The 26,695-nt window shown below is 42.5% G+C and overlaps 1 protein-coding gene across 1 annotated transcript in view; it reads right to left on the reverse strand.

The window, feature by feature from the left end:
* Positions 1 to 502: 502 nt before the first annotated feature.
* The window catches only part of LOC126188817 (polyglutamylase complex subunit TTLL1-like), a 62,587-nt gene continuing 36,394 nt past the window's right edge, over positions 503 to 26,695 (reverse strand). The window contains exons 6-8 of the mRNA XM_049930430.1: positions 22,203 to 22,433; positions 11,227 to 11,336; positions 503 to 620 (exon numbers count right to left, since the gene is read on the reverse strand). Of these exons, the coding sequence (XP_049786387.1) occupies positions 503 to 620; positions 11,227 to 11,336; positions 22,203 to 22,433 (459 nt within the window). The remainder of the gene's footprint in view (positions 621 to 11,226; positions 11,337 to 22,202; positions 22,434 to 26,695) is intronic.

The following is a 26,695-nucleotide window of genomic DNA, read 5'->3' on the forward strand; positions in this document are numbered from 1 at the left end:
GCGCCAACCTCGTGTGAATGCTCTGAAAAGCTAATCATTTGTGTATCACAGCACATTCTCCATCTTGGTTAAATTTCGCGTCTGTAGCACGCCATCTTCGTGGTGTAGCAAGTTTTAGTGGCCAGTAGTGTATTTCAATTGATCATTTGGAATAATTTCTGAACAATACCGGAGGCTTTCAAATTTACAATTGTAATGGAAACAGTTTCTAAAAAGAGAAGAGCACAAAAAACTTTACTGTAACATGATAATTTTGCTAACTACATGCAGCGTGTATGAAACGTTTGTGTTTTAACGACTTGACATTTAGAATGGCGGTACGAAAACAGTGTCATTGTTAGTATTTAACAACACAAAACGATTCCAATACTGCATTTGACTCTTGATTTTCAGATTTTCATCAAACGGGGACAGGCAGACGCCGGATGCGTTGCACCCGACGTGTGGCCGCAGTGCGAGGCAGTGGGTGGTTGGCAGCGGGGGCGGGGGCGTCGCCGCCGGGTCAGCGGCCCGCCCTGGGAGAGCAGCAGGCGCGCTCGTGCACCGCCGCCAGCTCCTCGTCCAGCAGCAGCTCGAACTCCCCCAGGGCCTTGGCGCTCGGCACCTTGTTCCAGCGGGCGCTGCACCGCGGCACAACAGGACACAGCTCTCTCACCAAAATACATCGTTACGTGGGCACACTTTACAATAGCACACCCTACAAGTTGTATGGCGTACGTGTCTTACCTGGTGAGCCAAATCATTATGACCACCACCCACCGAAAGTGACGTAGTAAGGACAATATATATATGGCGCAGAGGTAATCATTCTAGTAACAATTTACTACGAGGATGGCCACACAAATTGCAGCCGGTTTTCGACCTCCCGTATCTTCCTCGGTCCATGACGTCCTCTCCAGTTAGTTCCATCTTGGAACCTCTCTGATCCCATCAATCCACCTTAGCCGTGGTCTTCCTCTCGGACTGTTGCCTCTGATGTCTTCTTCCAACACCTGCCTGGTAATCTGGCCTCGCTGCAGAACGTGCCTGCCCTACGTCAGTCTCACCTCTTCGATCACTGCCACAATGTCGAGAGACTTGTATACCTGTTGTAATACGCCATTTTTTCCTTTTTCTCCTCGTTCTCCATCCTTCACTGACCAAATACTATGTCTCATAACAGAACTCTCAAATGTCAGGCGTTTCCTTTCTATCTTATGCGTCTTAGTCCAGATCTCTATTCCCAAATAGGACGATAGGTTGTATAGCTGTTCAGCAGATCCTAATCTTCGTGGGCCCCGACAGAAGCCAAGAATTCAGCAGCATTCCAAGTGCAAACCTTGACCTGTTTCTAGTGACGAAACTAGTACAAAGTGGGCACATCCATTGACATTAGCGACTTTGATAAAGGGCAGATTGTTAATGCACGGCGCCTGGGAGCGAGAATCTCGCAAATGAAGAAACTGGTTGACTGTTTACCTCTTACTGTCGTGAGCATCTATGGAAAGTCGTTGCAGGAGAGTGAAGCAACGAGTATCTGAGAATGTGTTGGACGCCACACGCCTCGCCACAGGAGGGGGATGCCGGAGGCTTCCCTACTGTGAAAAGTAGGATAGGCTGCGGCATGTGACAGAACTGACGACAAAGTACAGTGCTTGTGCAAGCATAATAATTTCGGAGCCCACCGTTCAGCGTACATCGTTGGTAATGGGTCTCTACAGCAGACACCCCAGTCTGTTCCCAGGTTGACCCAACGACATCGGGCTGCGCACGCAACACCGAGATTGGACCTTGTCTCAATGGACAGCCTCTGTAGACCTGGAAACAGCATTCGATAGTGTCACATGAGGCAAGGTGTTCGAAATTCCGAGAGAAATGTGGGTAAGCTATAGGGGAAGATAGCTAATAAATGATGGTTGGTTCAAATGGCACTGAGTACTATGGGACTTAACTTGTGAGGTCATCAGTCACCTACAACTTAGAACTACTTAAACCTAACTAACCTAAGGACATCAGACACATCCATGTCAGAGGCAGGATTCGAACCTGCGACCGTAGCGGTCGTGCGGTTCCAGACTGTATCTCCTAGAACCCCTCGGCCACCACGGCCGGCAATGATGGTTCAAACTTTAACAGTGGCAACTATTTATTTACAGCTCGTACAAAACAGATACGTGTTTCAAAGTTTTACTGACCTTCAAAGTAGTTCAAAATGGTTCAAATGGCTCTGAGCACTATGGGACTTAACATCTGTGGTCATCAGTCCCCTAGAACTTAGAACTACTTAAACCTAACTAACCTAAGGACATCACACACATCCATGCCCGAGGCAGGATTCGAACCTGCGACCGTAGCAGTCGCGCGGTTCCGGACTGAGCGCCTTAACCGCGAGATCACGGCGGTCGGCTTCAGTCACCAGCATTGTGTATAGCCCGTTGCCAGTGATGTGGAAGTCGTATGACACTCTTAGCAGTTTGTGTTGACTGTTCATTTTTGGAACACAGCCTACGACCAGCATAGAGACCGAAGTGATAGCAGTTTCTGCAGTACGTGACCATCTTTTTGCAGGACAATGCTCAAGCACGTACAGTGCAAGCTGTTACTGATTTGTTTGACTGATGGGACTGCTAAGTACAATACCACATACTGCACTCCCCTGACTTAAGCCCTCATGAGCTCAACTCCATTTCTGAACCAAGGAAACACTTCACGGCATTCGCTTCAGAACTGCTACAAATTCGTCGGGCAGTAGGCCGCGCCTCTCGAACTGTCAACACAACTGGCACAGCTAAGAGTATCTTAATGGCTTCCACATCGCTGAAAACCGGTTATACACAATGCTAGGTGACTACTTTGAAGGTCAGCAAAACTTTGAAACACGTATCTATTTTGTACGAGCTGTAAATAAATAGTTGCCAGTATTAAAGTTCCAACCCTTGTGCAACGCAAACAAGAAACGAGATGGAAAAATAAGACTACAAGACGAAGAACGAAGTGCTCGTATTAGAAAGATTGTAAGACGGGGATGTAGTCTTTCGCCTCTACTGTTCAATCTCCACATCGAAGAAGCAATGACGGAAATAAAAGCAACGATAAAAAGTGAGATTAAAATTCACGGTAAAAGGATATCAGTCGTTAAATTCGTTGATGACGTTGCTATCTTCAATGAAAGTGAAGAGCAGTTACAGGATATGTTGAAAGAGATAAAAATCTAATGAGTAGAGATTATGGATTGAGAGTTAGTAAAAGGAAAACAGAAATTAATGAGAAGCAGCAGAAATGACTACAACAAGAAAGTTAACATCAGAATTGGGGTTAACGAAATAGGCGAAGTGAAGGATTCTGATAGATATGTAGTGTTGTGTCCTACTTACGTGCTGTGTGCTTCTTTAGTGGATACAGGAGTGAGAAGATGTTTATGAACAGAGGATTTGAATCCACGTCTACATCTACTTAGATACTCTGCAAATCACATTTAAGTGTCTGGCAGAGGATTCATAGAACCACCTTCACAATTCTCTATTATATCTCTATTATATCTTTCTATCTCGTGCAGCTCCCGGAAAAAATGAACACCTGTATCTTTCCCTACGAGCTGTGGTTTCCGTTACTTTATCGTGGTGATCGGTCCGCCCTATATAGATCGGTGTCAACTAAATATTTTCGCATTCGGAGGAGGAAGTTGGTGATTGCAATTTCGTTAGAAGATTCCGTCGCAACGAAAAACACCTTTCTTTGAATGATGCCCAGCCCAAGTCCTGTATCATTTCTGTGACACTCTCTCCCACATTTCGCGATAATACAAAACGTGCTGCCTTTCTTTCAACGTTTCGATGTACTCCGCCAGTCCTATCTGGTAAGGATCCCACACCGCGCAGCAGTATTCTAAAAGCGGACGGACAGGCGTAGTGTAGCCAGTCTCCTTACTAGGTCTGTTACATTTTCTAAGTGTCCTGCCAATAAAACGCAGTCTTTAGTTAGCCTTCCCCACAACATTATCTATGTGTTGCTTCCAATTTGAGTTGTTCGTAATTGTAATACCTAGGTATTTACTTGAATTAACGGTGTTTAGATTAGACTGATTTATCATGTAACCGAGGTTTAACGAGTTCCTTTTAGCACTGACGTGGATGACCTCACACTTTTCGTTATTTAGGGTGAACTGTCAGTTTTCGCGCCATTCAGGTATCCTTTCTAAATCGTTTTTCAGTTTCTTTTGATCTTCTGGTGACTTTATTAGTCAATAAACCTAGCGTCATTTGCAAACAACCGACGACGGCTGCTCAGATTGTCTTCCAAATCGTTCGTATAGATAAGGAACAGCAAAGGGCCTACAACACCACCTTGGGGAATGCCAGAAATCACTTCTGTTTTACTCTATGGCTTTCCATCAGTTACTACGAACTGTGACCTCTCTGACAGGAAATGACGAATCCAGTCACATAACTGAGACGATATTCAGTAAGCACGCAATTTAACTAGGAGCCGCTTGTGTGGAACCGTGTCAAAAGCCTTCCGGAAATCCAGACTAACGGAATCGATCTGAAATCCCCGTCAATAGCACTCAACACTTCACGTGAATAAAGAGCTAGTCGTGTTTCACAGAAACGATGTTTTCTAAGCCCATGTTGACTGTGTGTCAATAGAGCGTTTTGTTCGAGGTAATTCATAATGTTCGAACACAATATATGTTTAAAAATTTATTTGGTTTAAATCTCTCAATTGCTGCCGATACTATTTCTCTGATTTAAGTCAGTCTATCCTACACATAATGTCAAATATTAAAAACAATACATAACTTCGTTGCTGCATTTTCAGCAATAGTTACTTTCAGTAACATTGAATGCTGAAACATCTACAGATATAAAAGATTTATAAATCTGTCTCTCATCAATACAGTGTCTATTCATATGATGTTAAGTCCTGACCACTTTGAAAGTCTGCAAGTGTTATTCAGTAGGTTAACACACCAAATGAACTCAGTCCATGAATGGAGCTCCGGAGAGTGGATGCTTCTATCTTACCTGCAGTGGCCTAATCGTTCGTGGCAGTGCTTTCCTGCCACGGTATCGGCTGTAGAAAACGCGACGGCATAACTGGCCGCACGCGTGTTTGAAGGAGCGGTCGATCAGATAGATGCCGATACCACAGGTAGCAAAATCAACCCGCGAGGGACGGAGGAAGGAGGACATAAAATGCGGACCCGCCCACGCAAAAAGAGCGTTCCTGGCCAAGAGATATCTACTAGTGTCAAACATAGTTCTTAATTTGATGAATAAATGTCTGAGAATGTATGTTTGGCGCACAGCGTTGCGTGACAGTGAAACACGGGCTGTGCGAAAGTCGTAGCGCAAGTGAATCGGAACATTTGCGATGTGGTGCTACAGACCAGTGCTGAAAATTAGGTGGACTGGTAAGGGTAAGGAATGAGGAGGTACTCCGCAGAATCCACGAGGAAAGGAATATATGGAAAACAGTGACAAGAAGAAGTGACAGGATGACGGGACATCCGTTAAGACTTCCTAGGTATTAGAGAGCTGCAGAGGATAAAAGTTGTAGAGGAAGGTTTTAATACATCCAGCATATAATTGAGATCGTGGGCTGCTATTCTGAAATAAAAAGGATGGCACAGGAGAAAGAAACGCCTCAAACAAGTCAGAAGAATAATGACCGAAAAATGAAGTAACGTCAATGAAAAGGTGTCGGAAGAGTCACGTTTCTGGTTACACTTGGTCGATTGTGGTGTCCGGATACGCCATCATACAGCGAACGGCTGTTCGAGACATGTAGCGCGCAACAGACGCGCACCCAGTGTGGGCACCATTATGCTTTGAGGGGTAGTAACCCCGTGGTAGTAATCCAACACACCACGATATCTGAGGACAATGTGAACATTATTACCCTGCACCGGAATTCCTTCATGTTCCTAAAGCATTAATTCTCCTCAACATTAATTGTAGATACCAGTGTTATTTTTTTAATTTTACGTAGGTCAGTATTATCTCATCTGCTTTGCTGAAAACTTTCATGAATTCTATACACTATATGCTGTATTTCAAGCTACAATTTATGAAAAGGAATTACTTCCTTTTCGATGTTACTATCGTTAGGAACTAGCTCTGAATTTTTTAGAAACATTTGAAATTACGAATTATTTGGCACATTTAAAATTTCTATCATTAATTACGCAATCTAGTACTGTTTACTATGTTTATTTCTGGAGTCATTTATAAAATAATAATCGAAACTAATAGAAATTCATTTCTCAAGAACGCTTGTAAACCCTTTAATATTGTTCTTTTCGCTGAGTGAGATACTAGTAAGCATGCCTCTGATGTGATCGGACGTATTTTTGTATTTTCGGCAAACAATGTAATTTAGGCTTTGTTAATGTTAAAATTCAAAAGACTGTACGATATAGTAAAATGTGACAAAATATAATAACATAACAACAAAAATTGTGCAACAGTCTTCAAATTTTTTTGGATCAATTCGACCTAAAATGTGAGAATTTCAGCTTCAAGAATAAGACTCCTAGGCAAGAAGAAGTGGAGCTAACCCTACACGAAACACTAAGTAAACTAGAAAGTTTCTTGTAATCTTCGCTCTTCACGAATTCTTCATAAAAGACTTTGCTCATTGTGGACAATAACTGGAATTAGGAAGGAGGGGGGAGATTAGAAGCTGGATCACTGTTCTCATCAAAGGCCCGATTCGTGCGTCAGTTGTTTGAGGCGCATGGAGGTGAATTCATGTTCATGTCTCTGAAAGTGAATTAGCCTCATTTTAATCCGACGAAAGCATCTGGGAATTGCGTATACTACGCATAAACATCTAGTGCCACATACTCCCAAAAACCTACGTTGGACTTGTCGTAACAATGGCACGCAGAATCGCTGCTGTACTGAGTTCGGAAGGTGGTCATAACGTTTCACCTCATCAGTGTATATCGTGCTAATATCATTGTTACACCTTGTTATGCACCTTCAAACACACTAAACAATGCACTGCGTCGCAGTAAGCAATTGCTCTTTGTCATGTTCCATTAAACGAAATGCAGATTCTGCGATGAGCAGCAATGCTGGACAGAGATACCTGATGGGAACTTTAAATCTTTTGTTAACAGGCTAAAATGCCAGCAGCTATACTGGGCTGGAAAAACGCATCTAGGCACAGCTTAAGTTTTCTGGAATTAATTTGCAATAATTTAACAAAACAAAAGTCTAATAATAATTATGGATAAATGCAGTGAACAGATACGGCAGCGTAAGTTTGACGCTCTGCGTATTAACTTCGGGCTGTAGTCACTACAAAATGTGCCGCAGGGGAGTTTGGATTTATTAACGTTTATAAAAAAAATATGGGGACATACTGGTTAAGTTTATTTCGGTAGGATTCGAAATTTATTTGTAATTTTGCAAAATGTGGTCAGTTCACGTGGTTAAAGCAAATTGCCAACAATGTTAGATTCTTGTTATTATTTAATCAACAACAGCACATGGCACCGCAAAATTGTTATTGTTATTATGGTTGTTGTGGTCTTTAGTTCAAATACTGGATCTGTGGAGCTGTGCACGTTTGTCTAATCTGTACAAGGCTCTTCATCTCCAAGTACCTACTGCTGCCTCCATCCGTTTTGACCCCTTTATCGTGTTCATCCCCATGTCTCTTTCTATAATTTTTACGTCCCACACTTCCCTTTTACTTGATGCGTCAGGATGTGTCCCGTCAACGGATCACTTCTTTTAGTCGAGTTCTCTCTAATTTTTTTTTATTTTTTATTTTTTATTTTTTGCCTTTCAGTTCAGTTCCTCCTCATAATTTATTTCATCTTATTTTGAGTGACGGAGAATGTATCTGACGCTGATTTAATCAATCGGTATCTATATAACTTTTAATATACACTGTAAGGCAGAAAAACGACGGACCACGAAGGAATTAACGGAATGGAGTAGAATTCGGTAGATGTGATGAATATATACGGACAAACAAATGATTACAGTTGCAGAACAATTGGACGATTTATTCAGGACAAAGAGTTTCACAATGGAGCAAGTCAGTTTCGCTTTGGTCCGCTCCTCGTCCTTATGCAAGCAGTTACTCGGCTTGGCACTGACTGACAGAGCTGTTTGATGTGCTTCCTGTGAATATCTTGCGGAATTCTGGGCAAATGGCGCGTTAGGTCGTCCAAATTCCGAGCTGGTCGTAGAGCCCCGCCCATAATGCTCCAAACGTTTTCACTTAGGGAGGTATCAGGGCGACCTTGCTCGCCAAGGTAGGGTTTGACAAGCACGAAGAGAAGCAGTAGAAACTCTCGGCGTTTGTGGGCCGGCATTATCTAGCTGAAATGTAAGCCCAGGATGGCTTGGCATGAAAGGCCAACAAACCGGGACGTAGAATGTTGTTGGCGTATCGCTGTGCTGTTAAAGGTGCCACAGATGACGACCAAAGAGGTCATGTTACGAAACGAAACGGCTTCCCAGAACATCATTCGTTGTTGTCGGGTCGTATTGAGGACAACTGTCATTTTGGTATCTCACCTCCGTCTGCGGTGTCTCCAATCATGTCTTCCGCCTGGAATCTCAATGACTGGAGTAAAACTTTCTTCGCTGATGAGTCTCGCCTTGCGTTGTGCCCCGGACAGCAGTAGGCTACAAGCCTGGCTGTCGCCCAACATACGGCCTGACAACCAAGAGTGATGGTTTGGGATGCCCTTTCTTCTCGTAGCAGAAACTCTTTGGTTGTCGTCCGCGGCATCCTTACTGTACAGCGATACGTGTAAGATATTCTATGCCCCGTTTTGTTGTCCTTCATGGCCAATCATCCTGTGCTTACACTTGGCAAGGTAACGCCCTCCCGCAAACGGCGAGAGTTCCAATTGCCTGACTTCGTGCTTGCCAAATCGTACCTTCTCCAGTAAGTTCGCCGGATCTGTCCCCAACTGAGAACGTTTGGAGGATTATAGGTCCCTCCAACCACCTCGCGATTTTGAAGATCTAACGCGCCAATTGGACAGAAATCGGCACGATATCCCTCAGGATGACATCCAACTAAGCTATCAATTTGTGCCAAGTAGAATAACTCCTAGAGTAAGAGCGAGAGGTCGATGAACACGTCACTGACTTGCTCAATTCGTGAATCTCTTTCCCTTGGAAGAATCATGCAATCTTTCTGGACTTGCAGTCATCTACATCTACAATCCATACTCCGCAAGCCACCTGACGGTGTGTTCCGGAGGGTACCTTGAGTACCTCTATCGGTTCTCCCTTCTATTACGGTCTCGTATTGTTCGTGGAAAGAAAGATTGTCGGCATGCTTCTGTGTGGGCTCTAATCTCTCTGATTTTATCGACATGGTCTCTTCGCGAGATACACGTAGGAGGGAGCAATATACTGCTTGACTCCTCGGTGAAGGTATGTTCTCGAAACTTCAACAAAAGCTCGTACCGACCTACTGAGCATCTCTCTTGCAGAGTCTTCCACTGGAGTTTATCTATCATCTCCGTAACGCTTTCGCGATTACTAAGTGATCCTGTAACGAAGCGCGCTGCTCTCCGTTGGATCTTCTCTATCTCTTCTATCCACCCTATCTGGTACGGATCCCACACCGGTGAACTGTATTCAACCAGTGGGCGAACCTACTTCCTTTGTTTACGGATTGTATTTCCTTAGGATTCTTCCAACGAATCTCAATCTGGCATCTGCATTACCGACGATTAATTTTATATGGTCATTCCATTTTAAATCACTCCTAATGCATACCCCCATATAATTTATGGAATTAACTGCTTCCAGTTGCTGACCTGCTATATTGTAGCTAAATGAAAAAGGATCTTTTCTTCTATGTATTCGCAGCACATTACACTTGCCTACATTGAGATTCAATTGCCGTTTCCTGCACCATGCGTCAATTCGTTGCAAACCCTCCTGCATTTCAGTACAAATTTCCATTGTTACAACCTCTCGATATACTACAGCATCATCCGCAAAAAGCCTCAGTGAACTTCCGATGTCATCGACAAAGTCATTTATGTATATTGTGAATAGCAACGGTCCTACGACACTCCCCTGCGGCACACCTGAAATCACTCTTACTTCGGAAGACTTCTCTCCATTGAGAATGACATGCTGCGATCATTTGTTTGCCTGTATACTTACATAACGTGTACCGATTTCCGTCCCATTCGAATAATTGCATCGTAGTGCGTCTTTTGGTCTTCAGTTGTGTTTACATACAGATCTGAAGTGAATGTTATATGAATCCATTTACTTCATGTTTTATGTAGTTTATGTTATGTCAACGATGCAGAGAGTGCTTTGTTGCCATACCTGAAAGTTAATGTTTTTAAACTTTATCGCAGAAATGACAACTGAGGAGAGGATGCTGATGTGTAGAGATGGACAGAAGTAACATCTCAGTTTAATAGTGTAGTGGTAAGCTGTATTCTGCGGAGAAGTTGTTTTTCTTCGTAGTAACGAATAGACTGTTACATGTGGAAAGGAAAATCGAATTATCATGTACGGACAGTTGAACAGAGGAGATTCAAGTGCCAAGATGGGCATGACAGATTATTACGGGTGAAAGGAGTGGTATTTTGTGGAAAGAAGACTTTTTTGTGGTAATAGTTGGACGCTGTAATGTGCAAGGAGAGTTAAAGTAGTGACACAGTGGAAGAAATTGGCAGAAAATTATCATTGGGCACTGTTGCAGTGACTTACAAATCGTAAAAAAAAAGACGTCGGGTTTTGGAATTCTCAAAGGAGAAGGATGATTGGAGAGGTAAGAAGCAAGAGAAAAGCTGCAAACTCTGACGATTTAGCCAGAAGATCTACGCAGAGTACAGGGTTAACGCCGTAAGTGGTAATGCCGAAAGTGAATGGGTCGGCTTAACGTTCCTCCGTTTTCCAAATCTGTCTGTACTGGCTCGTCACTCGTGGAAATCACGTGGAATACCAGAGAACGAAAGTTGCTACCATATAGCGGAGATGCTGAGTCGCGATAGGCACAATAAAAAGATTCACACAATCAAAGCTTTCGGCGATTAAGGGCTTTGGCAGCAGTAGACACACATACACACACGCACACACACACACACACACACATACACACACACACACACACACACACACACACACATAAACGCAACTTGCACACACATCTGCAGTCTTAAAGAGTACAACTGTGTTAGTCAACTGTCTGAAAGTAAAACACGCAGTTAATTTTTGACTGTTGAAGTCACGTACTCACCTCGGGAAGCCGTCAGGGGGCAGAACGACGTTTAAAATGTTGTCTATCAACTTCGTTTTAAGGATGCGGTCTTTAATAGTTGTTGATGTCATAGAAGGCGAAGCGTTAATCTGTAACAGAAGAAACACAACAAGCTTATGACTACTGTATGTGTAAGGCAAGGCGAACAGCCCGTTGTCTTCAGTCATAAGACTGGTTTGATGCAGCTACTCCGTTCTGTGCAAGCCTATTCAACTCTGCATACTTACCAGGAACTACATCCACTGGAAGCTGCTAACAAAAGTTAAGTGTTAGCCTCCCTCTCCCCTCCACAGGTTTCTTCACTACCAAATTAACGATTTCTTTATACCTCATGACGTAGTCGGTCAAACGACTCATTCTCTTTGTTAGTTGTGCTCTAAATTTCTTTACTCTTCTAATCGACTGGGTGCATTTTCAACAGTTATCTAAACTATCCGCTGAGTCTTCATTGTTCTTCTGTAACAGTGCATTTCAAAATCTTATATCTCCTTCTTATCTGAACAGCTTATCCTCCTCATTTCATTCCCTACAAACTAGGATATTACTTTCAGAACATATCCTAACATTTTATTTTGTATTGGAGGTTAACAAATTTCTCTTTTTCACGAAACACTCCGCAAGACAAAAAAGAAAGAAAAAAGTGACGCACAACGGAAGAGTTATGCAAATTGGTCACAAATTGATATTCATACAGATATCGACAGAAAATGCAAAACTGTTAACTTTGGAGACCGATGAATGAATGTATGACACTGCATTGCAATTCACTAGGTAGCTGGCAAGGATAGTAAACAGGGGACGTGTCGATACCAGCGCGCAAGGTCTTTGCGAATTATCATTCCATGTACTCAGTTGGACAGCAACTATGCTTGACAGACAGGCTTATGAACGATGTACGCAGATGTCAGCATTTGAGAGATGACGTGTAGTTGGGCTCGAAGCAGCCAGTTGGAGTAATCGGTGAATCGCTTAACATTTGAATAGGAGCGGTGTTGACAATATTCTAAGCCCCGTTTTGTTGGTCTTCATGGCAAACCATCCTGGGCTTACATTTTAGCAAAATAATGTCCACCAGCACAAGGCGAGAATTTCAGCTGATTGTCTTCGCACTTTCCTAACCGTAACTTCGCCAGCAAGGTCGACGTATCTGTGCCTATTTGAGAACGTCTGGAGTAGTATTTTTTATTTATTTTATTTACACGTCTAGTTCCGTAGGACCAAATTGAGGAACAAATCTCTACGGTAATGGAACGTGTCAGTATAAGAAACTACAACGTAAAAGTAATAGCAGATGTATTAAAACGTTTATGGACTCGAAAAAAGTCAAGCCATAAGTTTACGAAGAAGCAATCAACAATATAATATAAGAATCAGCTTAAACGGTGTTCAGAAGTGATGGATTGAATTCAGCTGGTGGACATGTGTTTGTTGCTGTTAGAAGTACTTTATCTCGTAGCGACGTTAAAGTGGATAATTGCTGTCAGCTAGTATGTGTAGAGGTTACACTTAACGACCGTAATAAAGTAATAAGTCGTTCTTTTTACCGAGCCTCAATTCATGAAATACAGTTGCTGAAAGGATCAAGGAATATGTTTGACTCATTTCGAAAAGGTCATTTATACAAATATAGTTGGTGGTGACTTCAATCTGACCTCACCTTATTGACGAAAATACATGTTTAAAATCGGTGGTAGGCATTAAATTTCATCGGGAATGGCACTAAATGTTTCCTTCGAAAATCATGTTGAGCAATTAGTTCAGGAGCAAACTGGAAGTTTATATGGCTGCAATGACACGCATGATATCTCAAAAACAAGTAATGCCGAGCAAATAGCGAGCTCCCTGAGGTATACAGTGATAAATGACCAAAAGGTCGTTGTAGGGAGCTTGAATGCCATAAAATCCTAACTCACCAAAAACCAATGCAAAATATATATTTTTTTAAATAGATAAAAATTCCCTTGACGCTTTCCTATAAAACAGCCTTCATACTTTCCAAACAAACTATGTAGCTTAGATCACAGTGACTTAAACTCACCGGAATAGTATTCGCGACAAATAAGGGAATTGTAACAAGGAAAATTAATAAGAGGCGGAAGGACTCTGTTGAGGAAGCAACGAGAAGAGCATGCCAGACTTCAAATAACGAAAAACATATAAGACTGGCGATGTTTTACTGAAGCTCCAGATTTAGCGTTGACTTTTTATGGTTTTCATAAAGAAACTCTGTAGAACCCACCAGCGGCAAAAAAAGACTCAATACCTTCACTGGCCGATTAGCAACGGTAATGTTAGCGATGACAGTGCCATTAAAGGTGAGTAACTAAGCATGGTTGTCTGAAATTCCTCCACCAAAGAAGACGCAGTAAATATTCTAGAACAGAATGCAGTGAACAGCCGCCACCTTGGGTAACTTAGTAGTAGATAACCTCAGAGCAGCAAAGTAAGCTTAATCAATTTAAATATTCCAGAATTCAAAGCATGAACAGGCGCCAACATGAGTAACATAGTAGTAGATACCCTGAAAGTTGCAAGGTAACTTGAATCAAGCAATAAAAGCAAATTTTCCCATCCAGACATGTTCCTTTCTGAGTTTGCTGACGTAATAGCTCCATATGTAGCATTACTTCATGAATAACCGCTCGCTCGACGAGTGACCCTTACTGTCGTAACTAAAAAATTAGTTCAAATGGCTCAGAGCACTATGGGACTTAACATCTCAGGTCATGAGTCCCATAAAACTTATAACTACTTAAACCTATCTAACCTAAGGACATCACACACGTCCATGCCAGAGGCAGGAATCGAATCTGCGACCGTAGTGGTCGCGCGGTTCCAGACTATAGCGCCTAGAACCCTAGGCCACATCGGCCGGCGTGTCGTAACTCAAAGTTGCAAAGATTACACGAATGAACAATTACGGACGCTGAACTGCAGTAGGATTTTGGAAAAATATTGTATGCGAACATAATGAATTCAATCGTAGAAAAGACCTGTTGACATATCAGTGCGGATTCAGAAAACATCCATCTCGTGAGACACAACAGCCTCTTAATTCACACTAAGTAATGAGTGTTATCAGCTGGGGTTCCAAATCTGATTCAGTATTTCTAGATTTCCAGGAGGCTTTTTCCAGGTTTACTCACAAACTGATTCTAATTACACTGTCTGTCTTTGGAGTCCCATCGCAGCTGTGCAAGTGGATTCCTGACACTCTGTCACAAAGGTCACAGTTCGCAGTAATTGATAGAAAGCTACCGAGTATTACAGAATATGTGGCGTTCCCCAAGAGAATCTGATAGGCCCTCTGCGATTCCTAATTTACATAACCGATTTGAGACACGATCAGAGCGGCGCTATTAGGTCGTTTGCAGATTTTACTCCCTGCGTAGTAAAATCATCAGCGTATCAACACCAATTGCAAACTGACTTAGATATTATGTCTGTATACAAACGAATGCTAAAAAGAATCCACATGAATACTAAAAGGAATCCAATGAATATTGGTTGCACGATGAAATGCACAAATTTAAAGGCTGTTAGTTCAACTAAATGACAGTTACGAACGACTTGAACAGGAAGCATCCAATGGGAAATGCTGTGGGGAAGGAGAACTAAAGACTGAGTTTTGTTGGCGGATCTGTTTAAAGATGCAGCAAATCCGCTCAAAGAGACTGCCTACACTACTAGTAGAACAATCTTCATACCACCCCACTCTCCAATGTTGCCAGAATTATTCAAAATGACGGATCTTAGATGGCGGCGATAGATATGGTAACGTATCAATAACATCATGGGGGAAGTTCTAATTTTGGCGGAAAAATAGGTCAATTGCACTACCTCCACTAACCTAATCGCTTCCCCTCTAACCCTCTCCTACCCCCATAGAAAATGGCGGGAAGTTCAAATTCCAGGAGGACAAGGCAACACACCGCAGCTACCTCCGCTAACCTAAGAAAATAGCGGGAGAAAAGGGCACTTGGGCTACCTCCACTAACCTAAGTTATCCAACCGCCTCCTCTTCCTAGGAATTGGTGAGAAAAGGACTCAACCTGTTCTGGATAGGATGGATGTAAGATTTTATTTTGCAGGCAGCCCTTATTTAAACAATTAGAGTCAGTACCTCCATCCAGTGTGTTCATCACGAGGTCCAGAGTCCAACTGACCTAGTATACAGTAGTGCCACCCGAGGGCACCATAGCCCATGGTGTGATGTAATCCAAGATGCCGGTCCAGGGGGGAAAATGGCGGGAAAAGGACTCAGCCTGTGTTGGGCTAGTGGATACATTGGATGTAAGTCTTTATTTTCAGGCTTTTTTTTAAACAATTTAAGGCAGTAGCTCCATCCATTGTGTCCACCATGAGGTCCGGAGTCCAACTGGCCTAGTACACAGTACTGCAACCAGAAGGCACTGTAGTCCCTTCCATGATGTAATCCAAGGTAGTGGTCCAGGAGAGAAAATGGCGGGAAAAGGACTCAACCTGTGCTGGGTTAAACGTAAGTCTTCATTTTCAGTCTCTATTTAAACAATTTTAGGCAGCAGCTCCATCCAGTGTGTCCACCATGAAGTCCAGAATCCAACTGCCTTAGTACACAATACTGTCACCAGAATGTGCTTTCATCCCATGGCAGTAAGTGTGAAAAATGGCGGGAAAATAACTGAACCTGTGCTGGGTTGCTGGAGAGTGGAAGGAGTGTACTTTATTTATTTTGGAACAATTTATTTAGGGACGGATATCACATGGTTTATTACACTGATACAAAACTCGCTCTGACATGACTTGGCGTCGCAATTCACAGTCTACACGCGTATAAACTACTTGTAAATCACCGAAATAATGCAGTAAACTGATGTGCAGAGACGAAAACAACTCGCAAATTGTCAAAATAATGTATGTAAAATGCTGCAAACATGCTTGCTGATTGTCAACTGTCGAAATCATGCATTGCACTGCCTATAGACTTGTTCACAAAACAATGTGACAGACACGAAAACAGCTCGTAGATCACCAAAATAATGCATATATAACTCTCTGCCAACACGCTCACAATGCTTAAGCAGCCGAATATAATGCACTGCACTAACACTCAGTGCATGTATAAAAACACTTTCGAACTATAGTCAACCATGACGTATCAGCAAACTGGTCCCCTACAGAACTCTAAAGTGCACATGCCAGATGACACAGTCATGCCAGTCCCATCGTGAGAAGAATCTGGGCATGTGTGTTCAGCATTGATGGCGCGATACCCGTCTATCGATGGATGCTGACGTCACAGGCCGTTCTATAGCAATCTGTTCCAGAATAACATCGACTGCTTTCCCCTAGTGATCCTAACGGGACATGAGAGCTGTGTCTAGCTGTGAACACATGCTTACCTGCCCAGTGTGGCTGACACACTGCTGTGAAATGGGCGCATGGCGACTCACCATCTAAATGGTTCTCAATGTTATACCGATGTCAGATGGCTATGTAAAATAAGAGCCAAGTCGACCTCTGGGATATTGTAAAGTGCTGCAGAAGATAGCATGTTGGACTGATAGACTTGAATGGGCCCTGAGGGACATGGGTGTGCTTTGTACTATAGTATCTGTTTCTAGTTTGGGGAAGCACCACAATGCAGTAGCAAAATCCTCGTCCTTCACCCAGTTCCCGTACTGTCTTCTATACTATCGAGTGCTGCACGGGGAGGCTTCATTTAGCGCTGACCTTACATGTCGTACGCTGTTGGCAGAATTATAACAACTTTTCCCATTTCCACTGAATGGTCAAATCACGGTCCTGTCACACCAACTCAGGTCACTATTTCTAAGCATGTTGCAGAAAGTGGTGGATATGGCTTTCTCTGACTTCTTCTCAGTTCCAGTTTAGATTGAAATGATCTCATGCACTAAGCATCAGAAATGGCAGCACTTGCAAGATGTTTAGGGACTACCTAAAACCATTTTACTGTACCAGACTGGCTGTAATCACGGAAGGACTTCTCCATCGGATCCAACACATGTATGTGGTTGAATGGAAAGTCTTGATTCCTAATCATAGACATCGTTTCTAGCGGATAGCGAATCACTAGAGATCTGAGAAGCCTGTGTACATTTCTTATGACCACAATCACTATGCCATCTGTTGTTTGTGAGCCTTCTCAATCAGACATCACCAATAATCCAGTGGACATATCGTGGAACCTCTGACATGGTATCGATACTGAATACATTACAAATACTCGAGAAATATCTAGGGGCTACATGAGAGATCTGCCAATAGCAGTTTCATACCACGTTCCTTAGCTGAATCACTTTCAAAATTCAGCGATTTTATCATGAGATTGCATTGTGGGCCATGTGTAATTGCATTGATGGTCTGATAAAATACACTCCTATGATCACTGTCTATATTCAGTGTCGCTGTGTTTGGCTGGAAAAACCCAATTCATTCTGAGGTAATGCCATACCTCGATTTATAAAGCCAGTATAGCTTTTAATACGAATACTTGTGTGCATCTGTAGAACCAGACTGACTTTCGGTCAGTATTATTTCGTATCGCCAGCAATAAGTTATTGGCGAAGTATTATACTCAGTAGTAGGGGTTGCATGATAAGTCCGCCTTGAGCATCAGGCTTATAAAGTGCGCCAGCCGTTGGTGGCCGAACGGGTCGCAGGTTCGAATCCTGCCTCTGGCATGGATGTGTGTGATGTCCTTAGGTTCGTTAGGTATAAGTAGTTGTAAGTTCTAGGGGACTGATAACCTGAGATGTTAAGTCCCATAGTGCTCAGAGCAAGCAAGCAAAGTATGTGTTTTTGTTCCCATATTTGCAAATTAAATGGCTATGTTCAGCCGTAAGGAGGGTATGGATTTGGGGTAGGATACTGTGATAGCAAAGGGAAGAGTATGTCAAGTCATAAGAATGGTACAGATATTTTAGTCTCTAGAGCCCAACCTGTCAGGAGGGTGTATTTCTGATAGTTCACTCATTGTTGAATGTCGTTCAACTGAGACCATGATTGTAATATTTAATTGTCAGTACTGCGATTAAATATATATGTGACCAGTTACCTAGAATGATTTTCTGACTGTGTGTGTGTGTGCCACACTGCGCCGATGGCATGTGGATGGTATGATTCACGTTTCTGGCTAATGGTAGGAGCTCTCTGAATGGAGAGACTTGTTGGGATGCAGGAATGAAGCTGACTTAACCGTGTAGTCCTCTAGACAGCCAAATATCGAACTAATATTCAGTATGTGTTGGGCAGCTTTCGTGATCGTGTGGAAATATCAATTTCCTCTATTGTTTTCGAGTTTTCACGTAAAGGTTTAAGCAGACTGGATAAGTTTCTTGTTACTCAGTGGTTTACAGCATGCTCCACCTCATTAAAGTTTTGGGTCTTTAGAGAAATCATTTCCAGTCTACATCTTCGAAATTATGTTGCATGACTGATACTGCTATGCAAGTGATATTGCTAAGTGCTTGATATCGAGAAAATGGTATGATATTCTGGCAAACCATGCGAAATTCCGTATGTTCTTGTAATCCCAGGGTCTGGAGATGTGTGTAGGAAAGCAAGGAAACAAGCAGGTTGGGGCCAGAAGCAGTAACGCTTTTGTGCCGAGGGGAGCCCAACCCGAATTTGTAGAACAGTACAGAGAGTGACTTTGTTCTGCTGAGGATGCTCCGGTCATGCATTTGGAGTGTAGGTCCGCCAGACCTAGCAGGAAATATCCAGTGCAGCGAGGAGTATACCTAGGGTGCATGTGCTTATCCTGTCTGTCTTTGTGGTAAATGACGAGTGTCTGGTGGCGGTTAGCTTTACCAATGATGTAAAAGGGACGATTTTGTATGGAACAGGATACGAATTGTATGTTTGCTACATTGACATGGTACATGGTGATATATTGCTGGTCAGGAGATCGGTTTCAAGCTCTAATATTCAATCTCCTGTCTTCAGTGGCAGAGTAGAGTAATTGAGTAAGAGTCTTTCCGTATCTGAGAATCTGTAGGCCACTTTTCTGGGTTTAGTTGTCAGTGCAATATGGCGAGCTGTACCAAATAGTTTTTGGCCGCTGAACATCTCATCTGCAGGAAAAAAAAAGGTGGACAGTGCTTCCACAATGGCAGCTTTAGTATTTGGCAGGTAAATTCACTAAGAGCCAATCAGAATGCTCCATTCATTCATAAGACATCCTTCGTCCTGGGGGAATAGGAGCCTCTACATAGCAGTGAGAACGTTTGTGTTGCAGAGATGTTTGTTGATAGGTGGAAGTGTAACATGTGATGGACTGCGTGTATTTCGTTGACTCCCACATACATATGGATAAACAATCATCTTAACGAATTGAATTTCGGTCAGAAAGATTTAAGTGTCATTTCTGCCACGTGTTATTCGAGAGTAGGATGGCAGAGAAAGAAGCTGAAAGTGGTTCGATGTCAAGCATTTAAGCGAGAAGAGAATGGTGGTTAATAGGCATAGGTGCAGATGTGACAGAATTACAATGTTATCAGCAATCCTTCGTTATTTCATATCTTCTCTCTGAACTTTGATGCCCTTTCCAATTTCTCTTCGGTTTCCTTCAGTGCTTCCCTAATACGCAGACTGGATGACATAGGGGATACCCAGCAATCTTGTCTGAGTATATTCTCAACTACTGCTTCCGTTTCATGTCCTTTGACTTAAGACTGGAATCACTCAACAGAGGAAAGTCCACTGGACCTGACGGGATACCAATTCGATTCTACACAGAGTACGCGAAAGAACTTGCCCCCCTTCTAACAGCCGTGTACCGCAAGTCTCTAGAGGAACGGAAGGTTCCAAATGATTGGAAAAGAGCACAGGTAGTCCCAGTCTTCAAGAAGGGTCGTCGAGCAGATGCGCAAAACTATAGACCTATATCTCTGACGTCGATCTGTTGTAGAATCTTAGAACATGTTTTTTGCTCGAATATCATGTCGTTTTTGGAAACTCAGAATCTACTATGTAGGAATCAACATGGATTCCGGAAACAGCGATCGTGTGAGACCCAACTCGCTTTATTTGTTCATGAGACCCAGAAAATATTAGATACAGGCTCCCAGGTAGATGCTATTTTTCTTGACTTCCGGAAGGCGTTCGATACAGTTCCGCACTGTCGCCTGATAAACAAAGTAAGAGCCTACGGAATATCAGACCAGCTGTGTGGCTGGATTGAAGAGTTTTTAGCAAACAGAACGCAGCATGTTGTTATCAACGGAGAGACGTCTACAGACGTTAAAGTAACCTCTGGTGTGCCACAGGGGAGTGTTATGGGACCATTGCTTTTCACAATATATATAAATGACCTAGTAGATAGTGTCGGAAGTTCCATGCGGCTTTTCGCGGATGATGCTGTAGTATACAGAGAAGTTGCAGCATTAGAAAATTGTAGCGAAATGCAGGCAGATCTGCAGCGGATAGGCACTTGGTGCAGGGAGTGGCAACTGACCCTTAACATAGACAAATGTAATGTATTGCGAATACATAGAAAGAAGGATCCTTTATTGTATGATTATATGATAGCAGAACAAACACTGGTAGCAGTTACTTCTGTAAAATATCTGGGAGTATGCGTGCGGAACGATTTGAAGTGGAATGATCATATAAAATTAATTGTTGGTAAGGCGGGTACCAGGTTGAGATTCATTGGGAGAGTCCTTAGAAAATGTAGTCCATCAACAAAGGAGGTGGCTTACAAAACACTCGTTCGACCTATACTTGAGTATTGCTCATCAGTGTGGGATCCGTACCAGATCGGGTTGACGGAGGAGATAGAGAAGATTCAAAGAAGAGCGGCGCGTTTCGTCACAGGGTTATTTGGTAACCGTGATAGCGTTACGGAGATGTTTAACAAACTCAAGTGGCGGACTCTGCAAGAGAGGCGCTCTGCTTCGCGGTGTAGCTTGCTCGCCAGGTTTCGAGAGGGTGCGTTTCTGGATGAGGTATCGAATATATTGCTTCCCCCTACTTATACCTCCCGAGGAGATCACGAATGTAAAATTAGAGAGATTAGAGCGCGCACAGAGGCTTTCAGACAGTCGTTCTTCCCGCGAACCATACGCGACTGGAACAGGAAAGGGAGGTAATGACAGAGGCACGTAAAGTGCCCTCCGCCACACACCGTTGGGTGGCTTGCGGAGTATAAATGTAGATGTAGATGTAGATGAAGAACTGCTGATAAGCTTTCCTACATGTTGTAGACAAGCTTCCACTCTACTTTATACATGCCACGTCCATAACTGAAAAGAGTGTCTTCCAGACAACACTGAAAAATTTTTCTGTAAGTATAAAAATGCCATAAACATACGTTTTTGAAGTTTATTCTAAGATAAGTCGTAGTGTCACCCGATTCGTGTGTTTGTACACTTCTCGCGAACCCAATCTGATCATTCCCAAGGTCAGCTTCCACCAATTTTTCCAACAGTATTTTGCAAATATGACTACTTCAGCTGATGGTTCAGTAGCAGTCACATCTCTCAGTACCAACTATCTTTGAAATTATTACGTTTCTCCTTGACGTGTGAGTCCATTTTTCCTCACTCAAAAGTCTTGCACACCAGATGGAATACTTCTGCCTTGGATAGCTTTTCCAAGTACCTCAATAACCCGGGGGAATGTAGTCTACTCCATCAGCCTTGTATCAGCTTTGATCTTTCAGCCATCTGTCATGCAATACTCGCAGAATCAGATCTACCGTCTCATCCTCATCTACCTCCTCTTCCATTTCTATAACACTGTCCTCAAATTCATTTCCCTTATATAGTCCCTTTGTATAAGACTTCCAACTTACAGAAATCACTTCTTCAGTCAGTACTATCTTGCGATCTGAGCTCAGTGTATTCACCATATTCAAAGAACATGGAAGCGCACGAACAGGCTTCAGGTGTAAGTAGAGAACCTTAATGGTTGTATCAGAAGATGATGGCAAAGATGGGTCGCCGGTTCACCTCTATGAGCCACGGCTTGAGGTTCTTGTCAATGATGATGTCGTAGCCGTAGCACTCGAAGCAGTGGCGGTCGTTGACCATGACGGGCACTGCCGCCTTGAGCGAGTGCACGATCAGCCACGAGATGTCGTCGAACAGCTTCTGGGTGACGGCTGCGCCGCGAGTGCCCTCCAGGTAGAGGCGCAGGTTCTCCACCCCCCACTTGCCGCCGTGGCCCTCCTTGTACTCCGTCTGCGGGCAAGCGCACATCGGGGCTGGTTGCCGCAATTCGTGACTTTTAATTCACCAACTTAGTTAGCTAGTTTCATGCTCCATAATTTTAACGATTCCTTTACGGAAATGATGTGGAACAAGTCAGTTTACAGGATATGTATACCTGATTAGTGTTAACATTAATGAACAGGTTACCATTTTATGCCAACTCACGCAACTACACTAAAAACAAGTACGAGGGTCACTCCAAAAGAAATGCACACAATTTTTGTAAAAATGCAGTTTTTATTCTGCATGTGTGAAACTTTTACAGTGGGTAGATACATCCTTCCCGCTTGCTTTCAAACTTAGTTCAACCAGTTCCCGTGAATGGCGCCGTCACAGCATGTCTTCAAGATGGCTGCTACATTTGACGTTCGTCAGAAGCAACGTGGTGTCATAGAATTCCTGTGCTGTGAAAACGAGACAGTGGGAAACATCCACAAGAGGTTGAAAAAGGTATATGTAGATGCTGCTGTCGATCGCAGTCGGTGGCCAAGCAGGTTACGTGATGAAAGCGGGCACGGCAATATTGAGGATTGTCCTCGCAGTGGCAGGCCTCGTACTGCACGCGCTCCAGACAAGGTGCAGAGAGTTAACGAATTGCTGACTGCTGACAGACGCATCGCAGTGAACGAATTGTCACGCTACGTTGGGATAGGGGAAGGAAGTCTTTGCAGAATACTGAAAGTGTTGGCGTTAAAAAAGGTTTGTGCCAGGTGGGTTCCCAGGACATTGACAGTAGCTCACAAAGAAACAAGAAAAACGGTATGCAGCGAACTTTTGGAACAGTACGAGTATGATGAAGATGAATTTCTTGGAAGAATTGTGACAGGTGGCTCCATCATTTTTTACCAGAGACGAAGAGGCAATCAATGGATTGGCATCATACAAATTCACATAAGAAAAATAAATTCAAAACCACACCTTCTGCTGGAAAAGTTATGGCTACGGTGTTTTTCGATTCCGAAAGACTCTTGCTTGTGGACATCATGCCAAGTGGAACCACCATAAATTCTGATGCATATGTGACGACAGTGAAGAAACTTCAAGCTCGACTGAGTCGTGTTCGATCACATCGGCAAAATCAGGACGTTTTCCTGTTGCACGACAATGCACGGCCACATGTCAGTCAAAAAACCATGGAAGCGATCACAAAACTCGGATGGACAACACTGAAACACCCGCCTTACAGTCCTGACCTGGCTGCGTGTGACTATCATCTCTTTGGGAAACTGAAAGACTCTCTTCGTGAAACAAAGTTTGAAGATGATGACTCCCTTGTGCACGCTGCCAAACAATGGCTCCAACAGGTTGGTCCATAATTTAACCCTGCGGGTATACAGGCGCTGGTTCCAAGATGGTGTAAGGCAGTTGAGAGGGATGGAAATTATGTGGAGAACTGAAAATATTATTCCTAAAGGATGTATCTACACACTGTAAAACTTTCAAACATGTAGAATAAAAGACGTATTTTTTAAAAAAAAGTCTGCATTTCTTTTGGAGCGACCTTCGTATATTTTTTTTACTGCTGTCAATTTTTAAGTGGAAATTCGTTAATGGAATAGAAAGAGTTGTTCAGGAGATATGATTTTAAATTAGTCCGACATTTTCTGTTATTGGCCAAACGATCAAAACCTTTTATTGCTGCATATTTAACTCCTCTCTGATCCACTGACAACATTAACAACCTCTGTACATAAAAGGCAATGTCCTAAATGACTGGTTGACTTACCATCGCGCAATCCAAACCGCTAATGATAGACACTTGAAATTTGGAGGAGTGGATCTTATACTGTAGGCGTCGTTTAAGAAGGGATTTATTTCTAAATTCTAGGCCCAACGGGGTTGAAATAGGGTATGAAGCGTTTTTTGAAAAAGCCACTATTAAGGCTACTTTGAAGTTAGGCCTACGAAAATCGGTATCTGGTTTCTCGATCAGAAATAAAGAAATACATGTTTCAGCATTTTTGGAAGTTTAATCCCATGAGAGTGAAATAGTGGGTGAAAGCCTTGTTTGAAAACACTTTCTTATTAAAGAACCACTAAAGTATTTTTAAAGCTATGCCTGTGAACATTGATATTTTACTTCTCTATTCCAAATAAAAAGAGACGTATTTCAGTGTTCCTGGAAACTGAATCCATATGGGTGCGAAATACGGTATGAGACTTTTTATGAAAATATTCAATTATGAAAGTATTTTTAATTTTAAATCTATGAAAATTTAAATTTCGCTTCAGCTACAAATACAAAACACGTATTTCCCTGTTTTTTGAAATTCAACTGCTATCGAGGTGAAACGGGCGATGAAAGGTTTATCGAAATATTTCATTGTGCAAACATTTTTGAAGCTAAATCTATGAAAATTTGCATTTGGCTTCTCTGTTGGAAATAAAACATATGCATGCCACTATTTTTGGAAACCCACCCCCTAAGGGAATGTAATAGGATCAGATTGATTCGCTGACTCGTCAACACCCAGCCCAAGCCGCTAAAGATAAAAACTTGAAGTTTGGAAAGGGTGTGTGGATCTTATATCGCTCGAGAAGGGATTGTCCGAAATCCTGCTCTTTAGGAAATGGCGCAATATAGGTTAACACCAAAACTCTCAGCCTCGGTGGGTCACATTCAGATGCTAGTCGAAATGTCTATTGAATGCGAGAAAATGTACTGCCTCAATCGGTTCCATGGTCTATGCAAAGGGCAGTTACAAAACAGCTTAGTTACTACGAAATGTTGCTGGAAGTCTTACTTGTACATTTCACTTACAGTGGTGACTACGCATGTTTGTGCTGGTGATCATTCACTATTGTTATCTTATATTTTGTACAAGAAATGAATCGTTCCACAGCGTTCAAATGACAATGAAATCAGCAGCATCCAATTATGCTTCTTCAACGTACATTCTCTGCCTTCGACATTCATAATTTACGATTTACGTGAACTGGCAAGTGTTAATTAGTGAAGTTCTAATTCTGTTCTTTATATAGCGCTATGGTTAGATAGAATCTCTTTCACCATATTTTATTTGGTCTTTAGAGACGGATCAGTTTAGAATTTTTATTAATTCTTTGACAAGGTGCTTGTCTGGCACTGTTTGCGTGTTATTGCTTTGATACATAAATGGTTAATTAGCATGCAATAATTAAAACGAGTTGAGAAACCACTTGAAACACAGACACATGTGGGGCGATTAACCACTACAAATTCTTCAAACCTAACATAAGTATATTTTACTCGTTTGTCTCAGTCTCTCTGTTTCTAAGTAACTTTCACTTAGTTAACCTCCGTGAACACGGACGCTGACACTTCAGTTAATACCTCAATAGTTTGTGAAGGCTCACTTACTTTTACTCTGTCTTTTATATTTTTATCAACCGTGCAAGTAGGTGGAAAACCTACGTCGAGTCGAAATCTCACCAGTTTAGAAATGGCTTTTTAATATACGAGAAGCGTATGTTTTATTAGGCACACATGTGCATCAGGGCATACCAACTCACTTATGAACTGAGCTTAGACTTCATTCTCCTCCAAACCGTTCTTAACCAATCAGCATTTAAGCTGTCTATAACACCACGCTACTGTGTTGTAGGTTCTCATGTCGATATCCATAATTCATTGGTCATGAAGGTGACTAGCTAAGCTACAACTGCCGAAGCACAAAGTTTCAACATGGAACTGAGGAACACATACAGCGATTTCATCTGTCAATCCTGTCAATCGATGTTGTTACAAAGGTACTCGAAAAGCTTCCAGTCCCTGAAGGTGACTAAAAATGAGAAAAGATCATGCTACATATTCCCAAACATTCTAACATACGATCTGTGTAATGGTGTCATCCTGAGAAATGGCATCGCCGCTTTACATAGAGGTTGTTTTTGAGTGCATGCCGCCTGTACGGATATCGCAACCGCGTCGTCACTCTTCTCATGAAATAAGAGAAACAATTTAAAATTAGGTACATATGGTTTACAACAATAAACATTCACCATCAGTTAATAGTCGGACCTACATGAACACCTGACCGTCGAAACCCAATTCTCGTTCGATGATTTTACAACAATAAACATTCGCCATCAGTGAGTAGTCGGACCTATATGAAACCCCGAAAGTGGAAATCCAGTTCTCGCTCGATGATTCACTTTTATTTTATGTCCTGCTGAAATATCCGGTATGTAGGAATCATAGAAACATCATTTCGCTTGGATTCCTTGCCTTGAGCAAGGGCATTAACGATAAA

This window comes from Schistocerca cancellata, chromosome 5 (genome assembly GCF_023864275.1).
Source record: "Schistocerca cancellata isolate TAMUIC-IGC-003103 chromosome 5, iqSchCanc2.1, whole genome shotgun sequence".
NCBI lineage: Eukaryota > Metazoa > Arthropoda > Insecta > Orthoptera > Acrididae > Schistocerca > Schistocerca cancellata.